Here is a 20,003-nt window from a genome sequence, read left to right as displayed (position 1 = left end):
ATTTACTACTATATAGCCATCAAGCAAAGTAAGTCAAAATGACCAAAATCCAATTAGGTGGGCCTGTGGAGAAATAGGTCTATGGAATCACTACTGGAAACACTTCATATTGGTCCAGTTCTTCTCAAAGTTGTCTGGCAGTTCTGAGCTAAAATAATGAAACTAAAACTCTTCATATTCTTTAACTCTGTAACTCTCTTCAAGAAATTTATTCCAGGAAGGAAAAAAAAAAAAAACTGTTGTACAAATATATTTATTGTATACTATTCATAATAAGAATAATTTAAAGCAACCCAAATGCTACACAATATAAGATTAACTACAAAGATTTTGGTGTATTAATATACTTAGAAATATGTAGCTATCAAATTTCAGCACTATTAGACCATGTTTAATACATGGAAACATTTATATACTGGTTACAACTATGAAAAGTATGCTGCAACAAAGATGTGACGGGAATATGGAAGGAAACAGTTTTTAGCTTACAAATTGTCTACGTTTTTATTTATTCAATTAATTAAATATAAATAAATATTTAAATTTAAAAGTTTTAAATAAAAACTTCAAAACATAAAAATAAAAGGAATTTTGTTCCTATGGTATTAATTTATACTATAAATGCACATTAGGTACATAGGCTGGTTGGCTTACATTAGAACTAACAACCATGTATAACTCTTTCTGTGAAAAAAATGCTTTCTGAATCTCAAACTAAACTAACAAGTGGTCTCTTAGTACACAACCACTCATAAGTTGGGAACAGCCTACTTTAGTTTTTGGAAGGAAGAAGTGACCACAATACTGGATGCAGGTATGTTTCTAATGCACTAATACTGTACCTATGAAATAAAAAGCATTTTTATCCTCTCTTCTCTAAATAGTGTCCATACTCATGAAGAACCACATTCTTTTAGTACTTCAATTTCCTTTCCTTCTGTTCTTTCTTCCAAATTTCCCCTTTCCCAAAATTTATTTTCTTCCCCATACCAACAGAAAAAAAAAAATCACTAAAATTATTTTAAAATCTTAAAATAAAACCTGAAAAAGTGACTTGTCACTTATCAAATAGCATAGCCATTTGAGAGGAATGACTGTATTTTACAAGAGTATATTGAAGCTGGACAGTTAAAAGATATCATTTCACAACAAAAAAACAGTAAAATGAATAATCATACCATCAAACTGGTCTTCACCTTCAGTCATCAGTTCATCATCAGAGCAAATACTCAGAACATTTACCAACATCTCTGTCACTATTAAAAAAGAAATACAGTTACACATTAGCTGACCATAGTCAACTGTCTATATGTATACAGGGCAACTATTCGTATAATGGCCAAATGATTTTCACCCAAGAACACTAACATATTCTGATAGCAAAAATGATGAAATTAAAACTTATAACGGTTTTCAAAATGAAAGAAATTCAATGGCTAAGAAGTCTGCGACAGATTCTTTATGGAGTAAGTTTCCAGGCCTCTCAGAAAAAAAAATGCTCCATAGGGATAAGAACAGAGATAGATCACACCTAGATAAACACATTTAAATTCTTCACTTATGGATATAGGAAAAGGAGTAAGGAAAAACCATGGCACAGTTCTACTGTTTCAAGAAGTCCTAGGATTCAGTCTTTTAAAAACTAGCTCCAGTAACTCCCCTGGCACTTAATTCTTAAGATTACTAATGACTATCTAACAATTGGAGCCCATGGTTCTTTCTTAGGCTTAATCCTCCTTCACCATTCTACATATTTTTGCCTTCTCTTTTCCCCTGGATTCTGGGATTCTACCCGTCTGGGTTTTCTACCTTGTAGACTATTTCACCTCAAAATCTGGATATTCTCTAGGTTCTATCTGCAGTCTTGTTCTTTTCATATGTTCAACCTCTTGGTAATTCCATCCATTACTGCCAGTCTTGACCTCTCCTTCAAACTCTGGACTTCCTGGTTGGTTTTATTGTCAACTGTCTTAGACTGGCTTTGTTGTTGTTGTTGCTTTACTTTTTTGGAGGTGAGGGGGTAATCAGGTTTGTTTGTTTGTTCATTTTAGAGAAAGTCCTGGGGATTGAACCTTGGACCTCATGTGTGCTGAGTGCTCACTCTACCACTTGAGCTATACCCTCCCCTAGACTATCTGTATACTGTCTGTTTCCTCTACTCGAATGAAAGCTTCATAAGGACAGAGTGTTGTTGTGTTTACCATTGTATCACCAGAGCCTACAGTACGATGTCAAGCACAGGACAGGTATTCAATAAGCATCAGACAAATGAGTAAATAACAAAAGGAAGATATAAATAAACTTCAATTAATAAAAATGCCTGTTGAATATTAGCCCCCAGATGCCTGATGGCATCTAAAAATAAACTCATCCAAAACAAAATTCAATACTTCCCCTATTATTTCTCCTATAAATATATTAATAGCACACCACATCAGGCACTGTGCTAAAGCTCTAGGATTCGGGTATAAAAGGTCCAATTTCTACCCTCCAAAAGCTTACTAACTACTGAAGGAGATATATATATAGATATATATATATATATATCACAAAAAAGTGATGAGCACTATGCTCTAAGTATGCAGAGATATGCAAAAGACCTGCTGAAGAAAGGAAGGCTTTTGGTAGAAGAATCATAAAGTAGAAGTTTGCCAGGTGGAGAGGGCAGATAGAAGTTAGAATAAGTAGTCATACAGATCAGTGGAATAGAATTGAGAGTCCAAAAACAAAACCTCACATTTAATGTCAACTGATTTCGATAAGGGTGTCAAAACAACTCAGTGAGGAAAGAATAGTCTTTTTAACAAATGGTGCTGGGACAACTAGGTAGCCACAAACAAAAGAATGAAGTCGGACCCATCATTTCACACCATGGACTCACCATTTCACACCATACATACACACAAAAATTAAGTCAAAAAGGATCAAAGATCTAAATGTAAGAACTAAAGCTATAAAATTTTTAGGAAAAAAAGGGTAAATCTTCATGAGCTTGGCAATGGTTTCTTAAACATGACACAAAAGCATAAGCAACAAAAGAAAAAATAAATAAGACTTCACCAAAATGAAAAACTCTCATGTTTCAAAGAACACCACCAAGAAAGTGAAAAGAATCCTTAGAACAGGAGAAAATACTTGCAAATCATATATCTGATATGGGTCTTACACCTACACTATATAAAGAGCTAAGAGCTATATAATAGCTAAGAGCTATTACTTACAACTAAGTAATAAAAAGACAACTCATTCAAAAATGAATAAAGGATTTAAATAAACATTTCTTCAAAGAAGATATGCCAATGGCCCACAAGCACATGAAAATATACTCAATAGCATTATTCATTAGGGAAATGATTTACAATATGACAGCTACAATAAAAAATGATATATAATTTAAAAGATACATAATAACAAGTGTTGGCAAGGATATGGAAAAACTGGAAACATTATACACTTCTGGTGGGACTATAAAATGATATAGCTGCTTTGGAAAACAGTTTGGCAGGTCCTCAAAAGGTTAAACATAAAATTATCAGTATGACCCAGCAATTCTACTCCCAGTTATATACCTAAGAAAAATGAAAATATATTGTACAGGAATGTTCATTGCAGCGTTAGTTACAGTAGTCAAAAAGTAGAAAAAACCAAATGTCCATCAGCTGATGAATGAATAAACAAAACATGGTATATCCATACAATAGAATATTATTTAGTCATAAAAAAGAATGAAGTACTGATTCATGTTACAACATGAATAAACCTTGAAAACATGGAAAGAACCCAGTCGCAAAAGACTACATATCGCATGATTCCATTTATATGAAATATCCAGAACAGGTAAATCTGTGGAAACAGTAAGTAGATTGGTGGTTGTGAAAGATTGGAAAGAATATGTGAAGGGATCTAGGGAGTGACTACTAATGAAGACAAGGTTTCTTCGGGAGGATGATAAAAATGTTTCAAAACTGATTGCAGTGACCGATGCACAACCTTGAATATACTAAACACCACTGAATCATACAATCTAATTGTATGGTATTTGAATTGTATCTCAATAAAGCTGTTATGAAAAAATAGAGAAAAAGTATGAAACTTAAAGAGCAGTAGTACATTCAGGAAATTGGCTGTGCTGTTTCATAGCTGAAACATAGAGAATGTGAAACAGAAAGACAAGAAATGAGGCTGAAGAAAGTAGGGAGGCTCCAAAGACCTATGTGGCAGGTTAAGGTTTATCCAAGCCATTTATGGATACTAAACAGTAGCTTTAAAGTATATAGTACTTTTCATCTAGAAGCTTAGCTGTGAAGGAAGTCAAGAGAGTCACGGTATAGAAGTAGCCAGTGAAAAGGTATCAGACAGGGGAAATGTTACTTATTTTTTATTTAAAGATCAGATAGTTTTGAACAATTTATAAAAGAGCTTAGTAGAGACAGTTTGAAGATACCAAGGACTTAACAAATGAAATAAGTTTCCTGAAAAAGCAGAAGAAGAATGTAATCTAAGGACAAGTTAGAAAGGCTAGCCTGGATGGAAGGGTCACTTCTTCAATAGGATAAAAATTCAAGATGAGTGCAGTTTATAAAGCAGGGAGGGGAATAGTAAGTAGAGAAAGCTCCCATTGGTGGAATGCGCTTTCTCTGAGAGTAAGGGAAGTGGCTGAAAAAAGAAAATGTTTAAGAAAAAAAGATGAAATTTCAGAACGTATCTTAAGGGAAATAGTGAAGAAGCAGACTAATGACATAAAGGATGTTTGGGTACTATTGAGAGCCAATGCTAGAAGTCAAAGGTGGTACCAAATCATAAGGCTGTATAAATATCTATAGCAGTGATCTACATCTTGACAGTAAAAATGGAGAAAATGAATGGTTAGACTTTACTGGGGCTAAGATTTATAGGACAAAGAAAAACAGAGTTTGGGGTGTGTTAAGAAGAGATGCAAGGAGAAATCTAACTAATAAGAAAATGACATGGTCAAAGGCCTACCAATCCCAATGAAGATAAAGAGCAGCTATAACTGGAGTGAGGGGCTGCTAGAACAACAGGGGTTTTCATCAGAGTGTTAATGACAATCATTACCAGACTCAAAATCTCCACATTATATTTAACCATTCCCTCCTCTTAAGCAATGCAATCTTGTTAAGTCTCATCGATTCTACTTTTACAGTTCTTGTGGTTCTCTCCTGCTCTCCATTTCTAATGCTACTAGGACTTCATTACCTTTCCACTAGATTTGTTTTTTAAAATTATTTATTTATTCATTTATTCATTTATTTATGGGAGGAGAGATCATTGGGTCTACTTATTAATTTATTATTAGTTTGTTTTTTTTAATTGAGGTACTGGGGATTGAACCCAGGATCTCATGCATGCTAAACACGTGCTCTACCACTTGAGCTGTATCTTCCCCTCCTCCACTAGATTCTTGATATAGCTTTATAACAGGTCTCCTAACCTCTAGTCTTCCTTTTAGTTCATTTCACCAGAGTAATTTTTCTAAATGACTATTGTGGTCATATTCTGTTGCAGTTGTTTCCCACTATTTATCATAGTTCCAGATTATCTCTGTATGTCATCAAGAACCTCGTGATCTAACCCTGACTTAACTTTTCATTCTTTTTTTACTACTGTCCTTCAAACTGAACCCCTCAACATTTGTCAGTTTCTTGCTTTCAGACTCTGGCTTGGGAAGCTTTATCATCTAGAATTCTCTTGCCCGTAACAACTCTACCATTACTTATATCCCTCTGACAGATAAATTCCTTCTATTAATTTCTATAAAACTATGCTTGTCTTGGCATACTTACCACATAACATTTTATCATTATTTATGTATGTTAAGTCCCCACTAATCTGCAGAGACCCATATCTTACTTATATTTTTCTATCCTTAACCTTGAATAAAACAGACTTTCAAAACAATCTGTATGACTTTCTATGGAAGGTCACACCATTTTGGACTGCCTGGAACAGAGGTTCTTAAATTGGGGCCAATAAACCTGACGTGGGTTACCAATCCACTTCAGATCTCTGAGCATCCTCAAAATGTTATGTGTATGTACAGACTTTACATATATCTCACACATGAAATTTTCTGGGGCAAAAGTCCATAACTTTTATCTAATTATCAAAAGGGTTTTGTTTAAGAAATTAATAAATGTTTTTGTGTACTTTAGTTTTTTTTTAAAAAGAGTCAATCTTTGAGATTGATCCTAAAATATTTATAGATACAAAAAAAAAAAAAAAAGCTGAGATTTGATTCAAAATAATTTAGATGTAGGGCAGGGAACAGTGTCTAGGGATATAAATGACACAGTATTGGCCATGATTTGATAACTATCAAAGCTGAGTAACTGATACATAAGAATTCATTGTATTATTCATTCTACTTTTGTATATGCTGCAAATTCTACGAGTTTTTTTTTATGAAATAAAAAGCCCCCAAAAGGCTAAAAAACACTACTTTCATCTAACTTTAGGGTTAAACCAACCTGTAAGGAAGCTTTTGGCTTAGGTTAGTTTCTTCCCAGGGACTAAATCAGAGTCAAACTAACTTTTTTGATATGGAATCAAATGAAGTATCATTTGCTGCTTTTCACACCAAAAGAAAATTTTCATTAACATGAAGAAGTAATTAGGCTATCTAAAAAGCTAGCCTGTATTAAAATGGAAAAATATGCAAAGAGTTTGAGAAAATTTTCTTACTGTGCTCAACATTGGTTAGGATTCTACTTGTGTATACTGTAGATTGTGTATACTGTATACTGTTAGGATTCTACTTATGTCTAGTTGTGTATACTGTTAAATCTGAGCTTATTTTTAGAAAGATGTGAATAATTTACAGAAGATCCACAGAAAAACAACAAAAATGGTCAAAAGGTTTAAATACTTCCTCACAATAGCTAAGATGACTTACAGTGGCAAAAAAGAACAAAAGCTTAACTTAGTAGCAGACTTCAAATGTAAGATCCGTGATAGAAACCCACAGTTCTTCACTTATGAGAGATCCACAGAAACTAGATTACATTTTCTCATCTCTCAAAAGGAATTAGACTACACAATTTTAAGTTCACTATGAGATCTAAAATTCTATGATGTGCTGGTTTCTGACAGGTGCATTAGTTGCATTAGTTGAGAAAACTTATTATCTTGTACGTATTTCCTTGTTTAAATACTCATAGCATAAACAATTACATTAGATATAATGAAATACTTCCTTTTGGTTGAGGCATCAGAAAATCAAATTAGAAATGTCCATTTTCCTCCTATTTTATTTTCCTTCCTCTGCCCTCCCCCTGCCCCGCCCCTCATATTATATTAAAATAGTGAGTTGTAGTTCAGCCTGGAGGCAGGAGAATGAGCAAGACGAATTCTTAAATTCCCTTTAGCCTGATGATGCTATGATTGAACTATTTCTCATATACCAAAGATAGAAGGTTATAAGCGTAATATATCCCTTGCACCTAAGCCCTTTACTGGCCCCCTTCTCAAATGCTAAAGTGGGTAATTCTATCTCCATACTAACTTAATGCTGACCTAATGAAGACCAAAGGCAATACACAGTTTTAGTATTAACTCTGAATTTTAGGAACAAAAATTGCCTTGGCAGAAGTAACATATCTCAAACAGAAAGGAACATTTTGTAACATATAAGGGGTGAAAAAAAATAGAGAGGGATACAGAACAAAATGTTTTACAATCATGTCTGTACTTTCATACTCTTGTATTCCACATATGGAAACTGAGGCATTGCCTCGTGGGAAAATTAACACTAAAATGGAAAACGAAGAATGTGATAAAGTAAGGAAATCTTAAGTGCTCTATAAAACTAGAATAAAATACAGAAACAAAATTTCTTAAATAGCATTTATGTTTTCTTAAAAAGCCTATTAAGTATATACTAATAGAAATCTCTCTAAATTATCAGAAAAGCATTACCACTAAAGTTGTATACATATTTTTCATGTAGGAGAAGTATTAGGCCAGAACCTGAATTTCTCTTTATCATTTTTCAGAGAGTACAGAACTGTTACAAAATGACTAACAATGCCCAAAATGAGGATTATTAAATTCTCCTATGAATTGCCATGACATCCCCAAAACTGATGTTAGAATATGGAAAAGTGTCCATTCCAAAGCAAAGCTATCCATCCACTCCTTCATAAATGATTTAAGCTAAAGAAAAAAAGAAAGAAAACCCAACAGCTGAAGACAACATTAGGCTATTTATAGGTCTTCTCCCAGTACCCCAGACACCCTCACATGGGGGCTGTAAACAGCTAACTAAAATATCTTTGAGGCTCCCATACACACACCCACTGACACAAGTAAAGCTGTACCCATGGTGAAAGTAGACTTCAGCTTCCTTTAGCAAGTTGTACGTGCCTGAAGTAGTAAACTGGAGTAAATGTAACAGCAATAAAACAATTATTTATTTTTCTTAATAAAAATTATACCTTTTTCTCCAACAAATGGTAAAGACCATGTGAAGACATCCATAAAATTGGGCAACCAGTAAGGATGTGGAGAACAGTTAAACTGTCGAATATTCATCACATTATTTTCATACTTTAATACAGCAGCTGCAAGATAAGTTTGAATGTCAGTGTAACAATTTGTCTTTAGCTCCAAAAGTCTATAAAACACATAAAAGCAGAGAAATATCTTTTTAAAGGGGTGGGGAATCAAGGAGTGACTGGAATAAGGGCTAGTAAAGGGAAGTAGGAACTAATTTTTAGCAGTAATTCTTTTTAAAACATACTTCTATATAGAGCATTGTCAGATCTTCACTTGTTATTACTAATGAAACTTCCAGATTCTTTCCAGAATACTTGTTTTACTTTATAATCCAATGACAAACGTGCAATTTTACTAAATCCAAAATTGTGAAAACTCAATTTTTAGAGGAAACACAGAATGGTAATGAGCAATTTTCTAGGTTTAAAAGTTCATACAAGTTGGAGGAATTTAAGAGGGTCTTTTTAGTTGCAGGCAACCTAAAAAGGACAGCTAAATGGAAATAAAGAGAAAAAAAGGCAAGAAAAAAATCAATTTGGAATATTTTACTTATGAATGTATGAATGTATTTATTTCAGGTATTATGAGAAATCAAGTGAAACTACTAAAAAGAAACATTTTACTTCATTTAGAGAAAAATTCCATTAAAATACCAAAAGAGAAAATATTATAACCAAATGACCCAAAGGTAACGTACTCATCTCAATTTCAGGTATCTTTCCACTGTTTCGTAAGTTGATATAAATAACATCGTAAATAAACCTGACACAGATTTCAGTAACTGGTTATATTATTTTATAGAACACTGGGTTAGATGGACTAGATTCTAATCTAAGCTACAGCATATGCTAGCTGTGTAACAGTAAATTATTTAATTAATTTGTTTCTCATTTATAAAATAGAACTTCTATGTCCACCTTGCCTACCTCAGAAGTTTAAGGTCAGAGAATGTATTTCACATGAAAGTACATAAAAGTATAAAATGCTTTGTAAATATTATAATAATTATGTGGTTACTTTTTTTTTCCATTTTAATGAAAAGCACTGAAACGCAGATGTTACATTCCAAGATTTGGGATTCACCAGTAATGTTTGCTTCCCTTATAAAATTCCCATGAAATAGAAGTATTAGCCTCAGAAATTAAGGACTGATATTAAGCTTTCAGCTTTAAAAAAAAGAGACAGAAAGAGAATCTAGAAAATTGCCTTCTGGATGGAATGAAACATTACAAATATACCCCATATCACGTAAGCACTCAAATCACTAACACTATGTACAAACTCAGAACTACCAAGAGACATTTGATTCTGACAAAACAGATTCAACGGTTTGAGTTTCTTTTCTGAGTACTAAGAAAAGTGATCCCTTAACCTACTGAGTCAAACTGACAAAGGACAACCAGTAAGGCAGTAATAAACTGAGCAAGGAACACCAGCTCCTTTAACACTGACAAGGAGAGGTTACAGTAAGAAAGTTAAATGAAGCAAGTCAATTCTGAGAATGGAGTCCAAACTTGGATATGTTTCTCTTCAAAAATGAAGCACACTTCATTAGGTATCTTTACAGAAGTTTCAAAATTTATAAATCAAAATATAATTTAAAGGAATATTTCAGCACTGGCATAATCCTTGGAGGCTGCACTGATACTAGCTTCTAAAGATTAGCAAGTTGGTTAATGTCAATGGTATGGTTGTTTTGGTAATTTACATAGTATTGAGTTCTTAGTACATTCTGTATCAAAGTTATTATACAGCTTGCTCCTGTTTGATCTCAGACAAATGCTTTAATCTTCTATCACCTCCAATCTTCCAAAAACTCATATTCTGCTCCTCTTTTGAACTCACACTATGACCCATATTTAGCAATGACCTCATTATCTCCCTAAATGTTCTTAGAAAAATCTTTAACTTTCTGTTCTTCCCTCCTGGCACAACCACTCTAGTCTGACCCTGGAAACTATGGCATAGTCAACTGAATTCCAGACATGTCAAGATAGAATAGGAGCTGGCTTCTTAATTTCCTCCTGTGAACATGTGAACTGCATAAACATACCCAAGCTCATCTTCAATGTCCTTGGCAAGATCCTTTGGTATTACCTCTAAATAAACTATGTTCAAAGTTAAAGGAAACCCAGTTACTACAGACCAAATATGGACAGAAGGAGGGAGAATGGAAACCACCAGAACAGAAAGTAAATTAAAAAGACATACGAGAAAAACAGTAAAAAGAAAGGAAAGGGAAAAATGAATTCCTGAATGGAGGTCAGATTGATTAATCAAAGGCTCAACTACACATCTTCATGGGGCAATGATAAGACTTTGGAGATAAAAGTAGGGAATAAGAAAAGGAAAGAACCTAGATCAGTGAACTTAAAACAAAAAACATAATAAACTAAACAGCTAGACAGTGCAAATACACAAAATGGTCAAAGCAGTAGCAGTAGCCTTATGCAAACAAGAAAACATTCCTTTGATTATAAGGGGAAAGATTTAAGAAAGGGGAGTTTGAGAAAATCATGTTTATTTTTTGACATACTTAACTCAGAGCATTCTTTTACAAGGCAGTTTTTGTGAATGACAAGTTGTGGAATGGTTACATATGACTTAAGTTTCACATTTTGGATTTTTATTTCTTGTTCTCTCCCCTCCCTTATATCTTATATTTTTTTATAATGAGATTTGCATAGTTACAGTTTTAAACAATACCCCTTTTCTATTATATTTTTTTAAAAATGAGTCATTTAAGATACTAAGTTGCTTAACAATTTTTTATCAACAACATCTTACCTTTATTATTGTAGACATCTAAGTAATTAGGTGCCGAAAAAATTGTTATTAATGAAGGGAACCCTGTAGTTTGACTTTTTCTGTACATTCTATAGCTGCAAAACAAATAGCTTAATATGCATCGTAAAGCATCAATCATGGTTACTAAGTTTGATTTGTACATAGGTGTTAATTTGGGTCAGGGAAACAGAATTCTTACCCTGCATCTTGAGCTTCATGAGCTCTAATAATCGATAACAAATTATTGTTTTGCAAAAATTCACACACTGCTGGATAGCTGTGGGGGGAAAAGAGTAAATTAAATAAAATAATGGTTTTCTATATGAAGCATATGCTATTTTAACAACTAAAATGTTATTAAACTGTGATATTTTTCCTTACTTATAAAAATAAGAACATCCTCGAACTGTATTATGACTAAAATGTTCCTGTGATTTTTCATTTCCAAAATCTTCAGAAGGATCGGACCATAACAAGTCACACATTGGTCCAAATGCAGGTGGCTCTTTGAATCTATCTAACTGTGAAAGAAAGAAAAGAAACAAAAAACAGAAATAACTTGTCAAAAAGTGAGAATAGAATGGACATAGGAAAGTGGTACCAACTTTGAATACTGTCCACACTACATTATTATGAATGGTTAGAAGATATTTCCTTAAAATATCAGCATATTAATTTTTACCATTACCTAATCTTGGCAGTGAAGAGAAGTTTGAAGCTTCTACTCTCTATCCAACAAAGTACTATAAATAGGAATCACCCTTGGAACTAAAATACACACTTACTCTCCTAATATCATCCAGTGTGTGTATTTCTGGCGAAAGTCCACCATGAACACAAAGAAATTGTTGATTTAAAAGTGCAGCAAGAGGCAGGCTATCAAAAGCTTCCATACAAGCTTCATAGACTCTTTCTGAATATTTAATTTTACCTAGAAAAATAAAAAAATTAAATAAGTAAAAATTATATAACTTGTTGATTATTTTAAAAATATAAATATATAATTGACTAATAAAAACCAAGGTAAGAAAACTATAGGCATGGGAAACAGTCAAGTGGTGGCCAGGGCTTGAGAGTGGGTAAATGGCTGAGTATAAAAAGCAGCACAAAAGAATTTATGGAATGATAAAAGTTTTCTGTATCATGACTGTGGTGCATTTGTCAAAACTCAGAACTAAACACCACAAAGAGTAAATTTTAGTGCATATAAATTTTTTTTTAAAGGCAAGCATCTTGCCCCATAAGAATCAATAAAGATAACCAATTATTATTGGTCTCATGAAGACAAAATATTTGCTCTAAATTTGTTTTGGGTATGCAGCAGATAGTCATAAAATATTACTAAAAATAAATAAGTCAAATCTCTAATATTAGCTCTTATAGGCCAAGTAAGGCAAAATTAGACCCATACTTAAAGGTATAATGGTGTTAATACTTTATTCTAAGAGTCAGTGACTACTTTGTTGTTACACGCAAGATCACTACATCATCACAACAAAACTCAAGGTCCATCCAATTGAAAAAAAGAAAAGAAAATATTTTATTCATATGTTGGAGGAACAGAGGGTTTCCTCTAGTCTACAATGAATGTCTAATAAGGGCAGTGAAGCAAGAAGCCAATATGACACAAGACAGACTCTACCAAACCAAACTGTCATCTATTTTTAAGTAGATATCATATACATTCTTTTGCTCCTTTATACCTTTAAATTCCTGTATATTTTGATTTTGGTGGGATTTTGGTGGATGGTTTGTTACTTACCTAAGGGGAAAAAAGAATTTAGTTCTTATTTCCCTTTTTAATATTGTAACATTCAAATATGATGAAGTCTATATCCAGCAACTAAAGGTTATAAACTGGTAGTCTGCTGACAGACCTGTTTTCCAACACTGTGGTTTAATAAAAATTTTAATATGACTGCTTTTAGGTCAAGTATGCACTTTCCAGGTTTCATCTTCTATTCATTTAGGATACCTACCTGATCCTTGAAGTTATATGAGTTTGCCACCTCTGCCAGTACCCATCACTAAACTTTCCTTCTGTTTTTGGAAGTCTCTGATCTTTACTGGATCATATTTTGAGTCTCAATAATTCTGAAATTATTTCTAATTTTAAATCTTAATTCGAAGACATGAATATTAACAAGTACACAGCTATGAGGTGTGAAAAAAGGCCAAACACTGCTCTATACCATATGGTTGCTTATAGGTTATCACTGCTGTAATAACTTAAGAGAGAAATGAGGTAAACATTGTTGGTTAAGACCTTCAATTCATTAATAGTGTGTTTATAACAACCTATAACAATGACAGGGTAAATAATTCATTAAGAATTTTCATGGGAATGTCTCAATATTGGGGGACAGAAATCTCCAGTGCAACATTTTTTCTTTTGGTTTTTATTTTACCTATTAAAAAAATAATTCTAACACAAAAACTATATTCAAAACTGTTCCTAAGTACATCTGTAAAAATCAAACCTAGCAGGAAATTATTTAAATAAAAACATCTGAATAAAATTAAACACTAGAAAACTCTAGACAATCTTCCTCAAAGCTTTACATGTTTGGACACAAAATCTGTTCCGAAATGTTGCACTGTAAAGTCTTCAAACTCCTACTACTCACATCACTCCAAAAGAATACAGAGGAAGTGAAAATATTTCTCATGGTAGTACTCACATTCCTGCTTAAAGGTAAAATATTCAGTAAGGTGTCTGCATTCATGGTTGCCTCTCAGAAGAAATAATGTGCTTGGGTATAGAATCTTCAGGACCCATAAATATAAGACACACTACAAAAGAAAATGTCACCAGTGAATTAATCTTATATTTTTGTTTACCTAAGTTGTTTGATCCTTGCTTCTTTTTCTCTAACCCTATTACTCTTACAATCTCTATTACTCTTTATCTTTTTCTCTTTGTCCCTTACTAAAATATAAGCTCCATGAAATTAGGAACTTTGTCATCTTATTCAACTTTTGATTCTCCACTCCTAGAAATTACCTAGTAAATAGTAGAAGAGCAATAAATATTTGTTGAATAAATAATCTATTTAATTACTTTAGATTTACAGACTTTTTGCTGTAAAAAACACTAGCAGATTTGTCTCCTCCTGAGGTATACCAATAAATAAAACAACAATGTCAAAAATAATAGCAGCTAACATTTATTGAGTGCTTACAATGTGCCAAGCACTATATACTTAATGCCCCTCATTTATTCCTCAAACAACCCTAAGAAGTACGTAATATTATCTCTATTTTACAAATGAGGAAACTGAAGCAAAGAGCTTAAGTAACTTGTCTGAAATCACAAAACCTATGAGTAATGGAGATAGGATTCTGATCCTCTCATCTTAAGCATTATGACATGCTGTCTAATGAAGGGAATAGCCATGTTTTATGTTTATTTGGTTGATTATGAATGTTGACTTACATAATGTAGGTGCTTATTATCTAAACTGATTCAAAAAAAGTATAATTTTTTAAATAAAAAAGAATATTAAAACAGTACAGCAGCTATTTTTCTCTAAATAGACAACATAAGACAGATGCACATTTTACTTATTTGGTTAAAAGCTTATTTCACATAGAAATAAGCTTGGTTTACATAATTATATACAAAAAGAAAAAACAAACTTTATTTTTAACAAGTTAAGGTATATTGAAATGTGTAACAATTCACATTTTCATTTTATTCACAAGAAAAAAAATTAAAGGGAAATACTTATTAAACACTTTGCTTACTTTCTTTGTTATTTTCCTTATATAACAATAAAATATATTTTAAAAATCAGCTACAAAACCTCTAAAACAAAAACATACTCAGTTACCAACTAAGCTTCCTAAAATTGTTTATTTTATTGTTTCTGTCAAGGCCCCTGATCTTTTTGTTTAAGAAGGGCCATTTTCTGGTTTTCTTGAAGCCTGGAGGGAAGATTGAGGGGCTGACGATGAAACTATGAAAGAAAGGAAGAACTGAGATAATAAAATTCCCAAGGGAATTCAGGTGGACAGAGCCCTAGTCTTCCTTCCCCACTAAGGATCCTAGCATACCTCAAAAAGGAGGCTGAAAACACTGGAGAAGGAGATTCACCAGGTAAGGATTCAATATCTAGTGAGGGAGGTGGTTAATAGCCTAGGATTAGAGTCAGACTGCTTAGCTCAACCACTTACTAACAGCGTAACCTTGAGCAAATTAACCTCTCCAAGCTCAGCACCTTCATAAGGCGAATAAAATAACAATACTTACCTCATAATATTGTTGTGAAGATTAACTAGTGTGGGTTAAGTGCTTTAAACATGCTTGAAACAAGTTAAATGCTAACACATATCTGTAAAGCTTTTACCCAGCAATTTTACTTCTAAGAATTTGTCCTACAGAAATAACTGGGCAAGTAGACAAAGCTGTATAAATAACATGGCTCACTAAAAGCATCATTTGTAATGGCAAAAAACTGAGAACACCTTAAATGTCTAACTATAAGGACCTGACTAAATAAATTAACTGATTTGTTTAGCTGATGGCTATAATGCAGCTATTAAAAATGATGCTAGAAATTTATAACTATTGACCTGGAATGACATCACAGCACAGGGATTTATGAAAAAAGTAAGTCACAGAACATTATAGTATGATCCCATTTCCATTTTTAAAAAAGAGAGAAAGATACACATATATTAGAAAATACAAATTGTTCTCTATTTAGCTTATTTTAATTTATATAATGAGAAAAGCAAAAGGAGCAAAAAGAACCATCTACTGTTAAGTGATAATAAACAGGTCATTTTAACGCCTCTTAAGTTTTTATAAAACAAATGAATACTTTCAGAACACATAAAGATTCTATATGATATACTTGGTCTTAATAGTTATAGGAGGGACAGAAGCTCTAGGATTTAAGCAATAAAAGCTTTATAATATATTTCATTTAATCAGAAAAAATCCAATTAATCTTTTTTTCACATGGGTGAATGCCTTTAGGGGCAAGAGAGATAAACAGCACTAGCTCCTTAGGGCCACTAGATAACAGGGCAGTAAAGACCCCTCAGTTTGCTTATAATTTCCACTGGGAAAAATGGCAATTATAATTACATAAAGAGTAATACAAAGAAAATTAAGATAATAATTTGCAAGAAAGAAGAGGAATAAATAGGAGTTTTACCTAAAAACTTCAGAATACGCAGAGGTATTAAAAAGAACCCAATACAGGTAATTTAAGGAACTTATTTTATTAGAAGTTAATGGAAATCATCTATGATAACACTTAAAAGCAAATCAAATGACAGTATATGATTATTACCTCTATACTAAAATAACCTCTGTCCACATAATCACCAAGAAAAAGGTATCGTGTATTAGCAGGTGATCCTCCTACTTCAAAAAGTTTCATCAGATCAAAAAACTGGCCATGGATGTCACCACACACTGAAACAAGAAGATTATTAGATATGAAAAAAAAGCTCTGAAATAACAAGTTTTACTTAAATTCTAATTTATTTTACATAAGAGATAGTGTAAAATTCTATCAAGAAATGTCAGAGAAGGAAGTAATTAAAGAAGAGTCATGATAGGTATAATGTGTACTCAAGTGTTCATGTGCTCAAGATCTAGAACAAGATACAACAATAATGAAATCTGTAGCCAGTGACAAAATTTTCACCTAAGTTTATAAAGCTTCTCTTTAGGAAGCCACGCATGTGTACCATAGGATGACAAAATTATAATGGTGGCAGTAAAATCTCTATTCTAACTCAGTACTTTCTGTTGAATTCTAAATGACCATTTTTGATATCTGATATGGCACTGAGGTATTTGCCCCTAATGACTGGGAGCAAAGTAAGTAAGTATTTGTTGAATCAAATTCAATTATGGCCAACACAACTGATGGAACCTTCACAAAAACATATTAGACTAACTTCTACACTCAGGATTATTTAGGATCATGTTTATTCATTGAAAACAGGCAAAAACTTTAAAAGTTACAGAAAATAATCTGGAAATTCAAGATAATGCCCATGTAATCTTAATTTAGTATACAATATGAATGAAGAGGAAACAGCTTTATATTTAGGCAACTAAATAATGGGGTAGTAAAAAAAATAATATCCAAAACATAAATAAGTGTACCTGTAATTGGAGCCTCTACTTCTATCATGGTTTTCTCTCTCCGAAGAATGGCAGCACCCTCATTGATAATTCTAAGTGCAATTTCTTCATCTACCCGACCTTCTTTTACTAAGTGGTTCTTCAGAACATCAACCCTGGGTATCCCATCCATATCAAATACTTCTTCAGATGTCAAGCGATGTGTTGGGGGGAAAGGGACAGCTGCAATTTTTTTTAATTAATAAAAAATAAATCACTATTAATATATTAACATACAAACTAATCAATGGATCTAGGTAAATTAGAGTATAAACTGAAAAGCTGTTTCTTCTTCATTTACTTGATACAGATGTTAATTTTTAAAAAGCTTTTAAAAAGAGTAGTCAAATTATACTTTGTAATAATCTATATATAACATGAGAATTATTAGGAAAATGAATTGTCTCACAAAATTAAAAGTTCTTTCAGGATAACTAAAGCTTTTTTTCTTTATACCAAAACACTTTTTGGCAGAACTCTCAAAGGATATTATACACTTTTCATCTTAAATGAAATACAATAAATATAACTTAATACCACATAAGTTTGAATAGAAAGAAATCCCAAATATAATAATCCACCATGTTCCTAATAAGAATATATAAAACAGTGTCTTTTGGCAAACTTGAATAGAAACTTCTAGGGAGGTAGATAAATAGCCAAATGCTTACTTACAAAATTTAATTTAGATGCACATATAGATTTAAAATAACACTGATATTGACACAACATTGTAAACTGACTATAACTCAATAAAAAATGTTTTAAAAAATACAAAATAAAAAACACTGATAAATAATAATTTTGAAATACTGTTTTTTCTCCTACCTTCACGTTTCACTTTCATTCAAAATCTTTACAAACATTTTCGACATCAGTATATTCCTTACCTTTGGATTCACTTTTTGAGTCATCTAACACAATTTTCAAAAGCAAATAATCCTCATCTCCACTTTAGTTGAGATACAGCAATTTTTGAACACATGTACAATGAATGCTATCATGGCAAATTTTTCCTAAACCACAGTTTTCATTTGTCTAACTACTGAAATAGTTGGCCTTTTTACTCCTGTAGTATATATTTACAATTTCCACAAGTAATCACCAACTATACTGTTTTAAACTGTTACTTGTAAAATGGAATGGAAAACATGAAGGTCTATATTCAATGGCATCTACCACAGTTTAGAGGTCATGTATCTAGGAAAAATATATTTCTTAAAACTTTTTATTTCTTTTTTACTGAATCCAACAAACACCCTCTTTATACATTCAAAATCTGCTTAGACTGAAGTAGTTTTAGGCTCTTTACCAAATAGTACTTCATTTTTCAAAATAAAGAAAGCAAGAGAGAAATTTATAATAAGAATCTAGTCTACATACAGACTCAAATGTAAGGCAGCTCCCTCTTTTCTGAAATAAAAACTATTTTTAGAAAAAACTCACTTTATACTCAGGCATATAGTATATAGTATTTTCTTAATGTTTCAGGGTTATCACTGTGATTATCAATTATTATATAGATGACCAGAAAAGCACAGGACGAACTGCTTATTCATAGTTCAATTTAAAGTAACTAAAAACAGGGGGCTGGGTTAGAATTATATCAATTACCTAAGAAATAATAATAAATAACTAAACTCACTTTATACTCAGGCATATAGTATATAGTATTTCCTTAATGTTTCAGGGTTGTCACTGTGATTATCAATTATTATATAGACAACTGGAGAAGTATAGGACCAACTGCTTCTTCATAGTTCAATTTAAAGTAACTAAAAACAGGGGGCTGGGTTAGAATTATATCAATTACCTAAGAAATAATAATAAATAACCACATTCTCACAGGAGGAAAAAAAAATTTAGGAAGAACTCAATCCTTCAGAAGTGAGACAAGAACTAAGGCAGAGGGATATCAACCATTTCTAAAAGACTTTGAAATCATCAATCCCTCTTGCTTTCTTTTTTTTTTTTTTTTTTGACACTTAGTACAACGAAACTTGAATATGCTTTTCTCTCCCCTTTGTTAGAACACACTTACTACAATAACTTTTTACTGCACTTAGAACAAGGGATTAAAATACATTTTGTTCCCCCAAATATAGTATGTCTAGATTCTAATAAACTAAAAACTTGTGTTAATGTATGTTTTTCTCCAACTAAAGATTAAACAAACCATTATACTATATGCTATAACCAAATTTGCCCCTATCAGTAAACCAATTGTTTAAAAATTACCAAAATTAATAACTGATTACTAAATAAATCAAAAATTACTTTTGAGACATTATAAAAATGAGTTTAAATATCTCTTAAATACAAATTTCTGAGATCAAGACGGGATCATATTTTTCTCATCAGGCCAAGAGAATTTTTTTATCACTCTATTCAGGAAAAGAAATACTGTTTAAGATGCTGCATTCTAGATTATGTATACTTCCTAATAACCAACAACCTAATTCCACCAATGGCTGAATTTTGTTCAAAATATAGAACTTCCTAAAAATCCATCTAGGAGACCATCCCCCTCCTCCTGACTCAGCCAGTCACCCAA

The 20,003-nt window shown here is 32.2% G+C and overlaps 1 protein-coding gene across 8 annotated transcripts in view; it reads right to left on the bottom strand.

Annotated features, from left to right (window-relative positions):
* Nucleotides 1-20,003, bottom strand: part of PPP3CB (protein phosphatase 3 catalytic subunit beta) — a 43,517-nt gene that overhangs the window by 14,337 nt on the left and 9,177 nt on the right. For all 8 annotated transcript variants that reach the window (XM_032470339.1, XM_032470331.1, XM_032470336.1 and 5 more), the window contains exons 2-10: nt 17,432-17,632; nt 16,605-16,729; nt 13,983-14,094; nt 12,087-12,232; nt 11,683-11,822; nt 11,501-11,578; nt 11,302-11,396; nt 8,454-8,579; nt 1,179-1,256 (exon numbers count right to left, since the gene is read on the bottom strand). In XM_032470339.1, the coding sequence (XP_032326230.1) occupies nt 1,179-1,256; nt 8,454-8,579; nt 11,302-11,396; nt 11,501-11,578; nt 11,683-11,822; nt 12,087-12,232; nt 13,983-14,094; nt 16,605-16,729; nt 17,432-17,632 (1,101 nt within the window). The remainder of the gene's footprint in view (nt 1-1,178; nt 1,257-8,453; nt 8,580-11,301; nt 11,397-11,500; nt 11,579-11,682; nt 11,823-12,086; nt 12,233-13,982; nt 14,095-16,604; nt 16,730-17,431; nt 17,633-20,003) is intronic.

The sequence above is a fragment of the Camelus ferus genome, chromosome 29, assembly GCF_009834535.1.
Source record: "Camelus ferus isolate YT-003-E chromosome 29, BCGSAC_Cfer_1.0, whole genome shotgun sequence".
Taxonomy (NCBI): Eukaryota; Metazoa; Chordata; class Mammalia; order Artiodactyla; family Camelidae; genus Camelus; species Camelus ferus.
The sequence above is the reverse complement of the archived record's forward strand: the minus strand, read 5'-3'. Positions and strand labels throughout refer to the sequence as shown.